A 6,000-nucleotide genomic window follows, 5' to 3' on the forward strand; every position below is an offset into this window, starting at 1 on the left:
TTGGGGCAGTGCTGTGGCACACAGGCAGGATGTAATAGATTTGTGGATTTTTACAGGTACTGCTTCTATGCTACTGAAAGTGCCAGAGCAGGAAAACTCTCCCTTCTTGCACAGCTCATCTGGCCAGCAAGGTTGGGATCACTGCTCTGTGGGACTGCTGATGCTCCAGCTCACTTCAGTGCAAAGTCAGATTACACTGAATCACCACTGAAGCACAAAAAATGTGTCTCCTAACAGTAAGTAATGTCTCCCTTCTTCTATATTGCTTTTAATTTACAGAGCCCCAGTCGGGGCTGAGCTGTTCTGTATGCTATTAATTAGCTGATCACATGCCAATGCTAATTTTTTTCAAATGGGTTCACTATTTATAAATGTTCACCAGTTTGTGCCGACACATGAAGGGAGGGAGGGACATATTTACACCATCTACTCTTTGCAGATGCTTTGCAGTTCTCCTTTGGAGGGACTGACCCCTCTCATTTATCAAAGATGCAACTTTGGCTCCTAGAGCTGTTTGTATGGTATTCATCTCTGTGCTGTGCCTGAACTGGAGTTGAGTTGAAGACTCACAACCTTCTTTTCCTCAGATTTCAGCCATCTAATGAGTCCAATCATGTCTGCACAGTGGGCCAAGTTAGCTCCATGCCATCTTTACTGCTCCTTAAACATGGAGAGTTCTTTTTTTACTTACAAGAAATGCACTTTTGGAATAAATGGAACAGAGTAATTTCAGTTGGATGGAGCCCACAGCCATCAGCCAGCCCAACTACTCAACCATTTCAGGGCTGACCAAAACTCACAGCACATCATTAAGGGCATTATACAAATGCTTATTAAACACTGACAGCCTTGGGGCATTGATCACTTCTCATTGATCAGAAAGCCTGAATATAAATTTTAGGGTGAATAAATTTCATGCTAAAAATTGCCATGTTTCCAAACTTCATGAGTATAAAATGGGATTCTCAGTGGCATCCTAAGTAACAACACAGTTTTTTCTTAAGTATTTCACAGAGCAAGCCAGCTAGCTCTGGTACTATTAAGCCAGCTCTGCTAGTAGTTGAATTGATTTTTTTTCAGTTGGTCCAACCTCAACCCTAAATAAACATTTGTAACCTTACACAGATAGAAACAATAAAAGTCACCCTGGCCGAGGCACCTTTGCTCATGGAAAACCAGCATTTGATGTTCAAAGATGGAGTGGAACCAGCATGTCAAAGCATCTACTCACTATCCAAACAGTCCCATTGTTCCAGTTATTGCCAGCAATATCCTGTTTGTGGCTGGGACAGCACTTTGGTGAGCCTGCCCTAGAAACAGCCCTTTGCCTTGTGGCCAAACACTTCCAGTGAGGGACTTGGAAATTCACCAGAGCAAGGAAACCTGCTTTTGGCCTCCAGCAAAACCTCTTCAAAATGCCTTGAGAAATAACCAGACTCATAAAATTCCATGCATCCAATGAAAGAAACCATTTTCATATCAAAGTAGCAAATTTGCCCTCCCCATCTGTCTGGCATTGCTCTGATCCTACTCTACACCCATCACATCCCAACTCTGGCAACAGGCCCTGAAGAAATTTGGTTTTGTGGACTGTGGGTGAAATCTGTGGCAGAATATTGCTAGTGTGGAGCTAATAACTGGTCTGGACTTCTGTACAGTGCAGCTTCACACGTGCTGAGCCACCAAGAGCTTTTTGTGCCAGGCTCTGCTGCATAGGAGCTGTAGATGTGAGGAGTCTGCAGGAATATCTGCTCCTTCCCTGGGTAACACTCAGCCTTGGATTTCATCACAGGCAGGTTGGGGCCCAACTTTTATAGAGTGGTTTCAAGCTCTTTCATGAGAAAGGCACTGAATAAGCACCATGCAGATTTAACACTGCAGGAACTCAGATTTTTGCTTCCTCTGGACCACTCCTGTTGCTGTGTCCACCTGCTCCAGCTGCAGGAGCCCAGGAGATGAGCTGCAGCAGAGCAAGAGCACAGAGCTGGTGCTCCAGGGCCATGAACAGTTAATGCCTTGGCCACAGCCCTGGTGCAGCTGGAGCTTTTCCCAAAGCTGGGCTGGAGAGCATCACTGTCTCCCCCCGAGTCGCTGGAGTCGTGGCAGTGAGAAACTGCTCTGAGATCACCACTGGAATCCCTGGGTTTTAATGCTTCCCCTCCCCACCCCCTGCATTTTCCACTGGAAAGAAGCAAATTGGTAAATGCCCCAGGCTGTGACCTGGTGAGGCAGGAGGAAGCCCTGGCTAACACACCACTGCTGGTGGAAAACCTTCCATGGAAAGTGAAGCTTTGCAAAAATCTGCAGCAATTAATTGCTTATGAGCATTTCCAGCACAGAAATGAACCATTGAATCTGATGTTTTCAGCTTGTTTGGGAAAACTGAAACAGGTGGTTTCAGCAGTGGCAAGGACAGGGGTGGACAAGCCAGCTCCCTGGGGTGAATTTAAATGTGATTTTCCAGTCTCCTACACCCTTCAGGATGTGTCCATGATTGCAGCTTTCCCATGTGCTGTTCTGCTGTGCTGTCACCATGCCCATGGTACCTCTGTGCCACCTCTCCCCTTCACCATGGGCTGTCACACAGATGGATGTGGCAAATCCATTGGAAGATCCTAAAAACTGTAAACTCAGGGGTAAGGCTGTCCCCAGTGAGTTCTTTGCTCAGTCAATACCCACAGTATTTTAAATAGGCTGTGGTATACTTTATGTCATGTAATACTTTTATGATGGGATTTTTTTTCCAGCACTCTGCTCTAGAAGTAATTCCTACTGCTTGACTTTGTGTGTAATTTTGTAGTGAAATTGGTTTAATAAATGATGGGATTCCTCAAGAAACTGAAATTCCATTTGTGATCAATGCTGCTCTTGACCATTGCCACTGGACAGGGATTGCCTCAGAACAGCATGTTAATATACAGAGCTATTTTTTCCCCTTATCTTTATGAGTTTTCTCATTGAAAATACTTTTATATTTATATGCTATAGTAGTTAAGAAGGCAGATAAAAATAGCTGGACATATTTTAGAGGTTAAATCTTCAAACCCTGAAAATGAAGCTTGATTTAATAGTGCCTGCATATTCCTTTTACCCTAAGGAAATCAGGATTATGATGCTTCATCTTCCCATCCTTCATATCCCTCAGTAATGTTTGAGCCCACTGGCAATTTCCAACACTCCTGACAGAGGAAAGGGAATCAGAGCAATTCACTGAGAGTCATCTGTGGCTGGTTAGGAAGGAGAAACTCAGAGTGCCCCACAAGTGCCAGCCTGCCTGGCACACACACACTGCCCTCGTGTGTCACAGCCCCCAGCTCACACCAAAACCACCAAGACTGATGGTCTGGCACCAGCTGTGGCTTTTCCATAGGCAGAGGCATTTGCAGGGCATGGAGGAGGGTGGGAGAGGGCAGTGGGTGCTGGGATCAGCACTTTGTAAGGGATGAGCAGATCTGAAGTTATCACAGGAAGGTGGGTGCTGTTGCAATATAAGGCAGCCCTTAGGGATTTTGGCTCATGGAAACATGTATTTCCACCAGGCAATATTCTGTTGTATATCTTATCTGTGGAAATGTTTTTTTTTTCTACAGTGATCACTCAGTCTATCTGGTGGAAAGGGCAGAGAAAAGGGAGAGCTGCTTGCATTAGAAGTGACGCTGCCCACTCTTGTGGAGGAAAAGGTCTTCACATTTCCATGGATCAGATTCTGCAGTTACACAGCTTTCTTGTTTGGCCAGTTCATCTGCTAAACCTGACACGGAGCCAGAATGCAAACAGGGATTTTTCCCATTACAGAATACCAAATCTATGATAAGCCACGCCATGAAAATTCAGTTTTTAAGGAGGTGGGGAGAGAATGAGGGAAACTCCAAGTGCTGCTGCAAGATAAGCAATGAGTTTTGCAGTGCTTCTAGAATCTGTGTGTCAGGGATCTCATAAAAAACCCCCCTAAGCCAAAGGAGCACTGTGTGAAGAAAAACAGCAGAATTTGGGAGTGTAAAATTTGAGCAGATGTTTGAACACCAGTTTTAGCCTATGAAACATCTGTGTGATAACTTTGGACACAGCTGGGTAAAGTCAGTAATTGCTACAGAAAGAGGCCTGTGAATATTGTACTTAATCTGTGGGTTTGTTCTGCACAGCCATGCAGTGAATATCATTGAAGATCTTGATTATGTTTGTGATTTTTCTTCTACTACAAATTCCCTACTATGAGGGGTTCAAATCAATCACATCTTCTGCTTTTCACTACCTTCAAGTCATAGTATTAAAATCTATTTATAGATGAAGTAACAAACATATCTGGAAGGAGAGTTATATACTGACAGCTTGGGAAGAGACTATGCTGGTTTTCTCAAAGATCACTCCTTAAACAGGATATATTCTCAAAGATTATTCCTTAAATAGGATATAAATATTGTAATTTATGCATCATTTGCCAAGAGGGATGAGATTGTGATAGCATACATTTATATACATATATATATATATATATATATATATATATATACATATATATAGTCTTCCTAACTGCAGACTGCAAAGCTCAGAACTTCAAAAAACTAACCAAGAATACAAATTGATAGAGGCTGAATTGCATTTGTTGTCCCAAAACACAGTGAATTTAACTGCACCCCTAATGCTTCTTATTTGCCCAAAACAAGACAAAAATCAGAAGCAAACAGATAAGTTCTCTGAATAAATCCTGCATTGCCCCAATTTTATGAGCTGCCATCTAAGCAGCCTGGCAAGCATCCAGGCCTGAATGACATTCCTGGACAAGAAGTGACCCGTGCATCCCTTTTGAACTGTCCTCTCCTCGAGCTGCCTCCACTTCCCACCTGAGTGCCCTGCAGCTCTCAAATAAATTCCTTTTAAAGCTCTGTCTTACCTGCATAGTGGTCAAACACAGTGGGGACATACTCCTCTGGGAAGGCATCGTTGGCATAGCTCATCAGCAGGCAGGTTTTCCCAACTGCACCATCCCCAACCACCACACATTTCAGCATCTTCTTGGTGCTGCTCCTGCTCCCGTCAGTGCAGTTGTCATTTTCCTCCTTGCAGTTCATCCTTGCTGCTGCTGCTCCTGCTGCTCCCAGGACTTCCAAGTGCACATGAAGGAAAAATGAAGTGCGATTGTATTGACTTTTCCTGAGTTTGGAGAAGGAGGGGGGTTGTGGGGGGGAGCAGCAAATCTCAAACTCAGGAAATCATACTAATGTTTCCAGGCTGTCACAGCCGCTTCTAACAGTTACCAGATCAGTCAAGAGGATCATCGAGGTGAATAAATTAAACACAGGGAGAGGAATACCATAAAAAAAAAAAAAGAGTGATCTGTCCTGTTTTTGTTTGTCCCAGTCAGGAAATCCTCATCCTGCCCGGCCGTTCGCAGTCTTTATTGCGACTTCAAAAAATATCAGCAGCCCTCGGCTTCGATCCGCGCCTCCCTTCCTCCAGCCCGGCCGCAGGATCCAGGGATTCCTGTTAAATCCACTCCATTTTCCACTTCATTTCTACATGGAGGAGAGTCTGGAGCTTTTTAATGGAGTTTTTCCTTTCTTTCTCCAGCTTGCTGTGTGTCAGGAAATCATGGGTTTCCTGCTGAATTCCATATTAGGATCAGTGGGCTTGTGAAGGGCTGCAAACAATGGGAGCTCTGTGTGTATTTGTACTTTGGAGGAACTCTGCCAGGACATGGAGAAAGGAAAACACTAGAGGTCCCCCTGCAGAATGAAGTTTTTTAGGCTCTCTGCTCCATCCAGCTGCTCTCCTCCCCGGCACTGGCGAGAAGGATTTGGGAGAATAGAGGATCTGGGAATGCTGGACACACAGAGCAAAGCTCCCAGGGACTCCTCTGATCCCCCTCCTCTCATCTCAAATAGGTATTTTCTCCCATTTGGGAAAGGGGGAGGTGGAGAAGCAGAGAGGAGTTATATTTGCTAGATAATGTCAACTTTCTGTCTCTATAGCTCTTTGAGGTGTTTGCTATAAAGAATAAAT

General features: G+C 44.3%; 1 protein-coding gene across 1 annotated transcript in view; it reads right to left on the reverse strand.

Moving 5' to 3' along the window:
• RHOJ (ras homolog family member J) overlaps positions 1–5,624 on the reverse strand; it is a 60,550-nt gene extending 54,926 nt beyond the window's left edge. The window contains exon 1 of the mRNA XM_056492957.1: positions 4,892–5,624. Coding sequence (XP_056348932.1) covers positions 4,892–5,069 — 178 coding nt within the window. The 5' untranslated portion in view covers positions 5,070–5,624. The remainder of the gene's footprint in view (positions 1–4,891) is intronic.
• Positions 5,625–6,000: the final 376 nt, after the last annotated feature.

Source organism: Oenanthe melanoleuca, chromosome 5 (assembly GCF_029582105.1).
Source record: "Oenanthe melanoleuca isolate GR-GAL-2019-014 chromosome 5, OMel1.0, whole genome shotgun sequence".
Lineage (NCBI taxonomy): Eukaryota > Metazoa > Chordata > Aves > Passeriformes > Muscicapidae > Oenanthe > Oenanthe melanoleuca.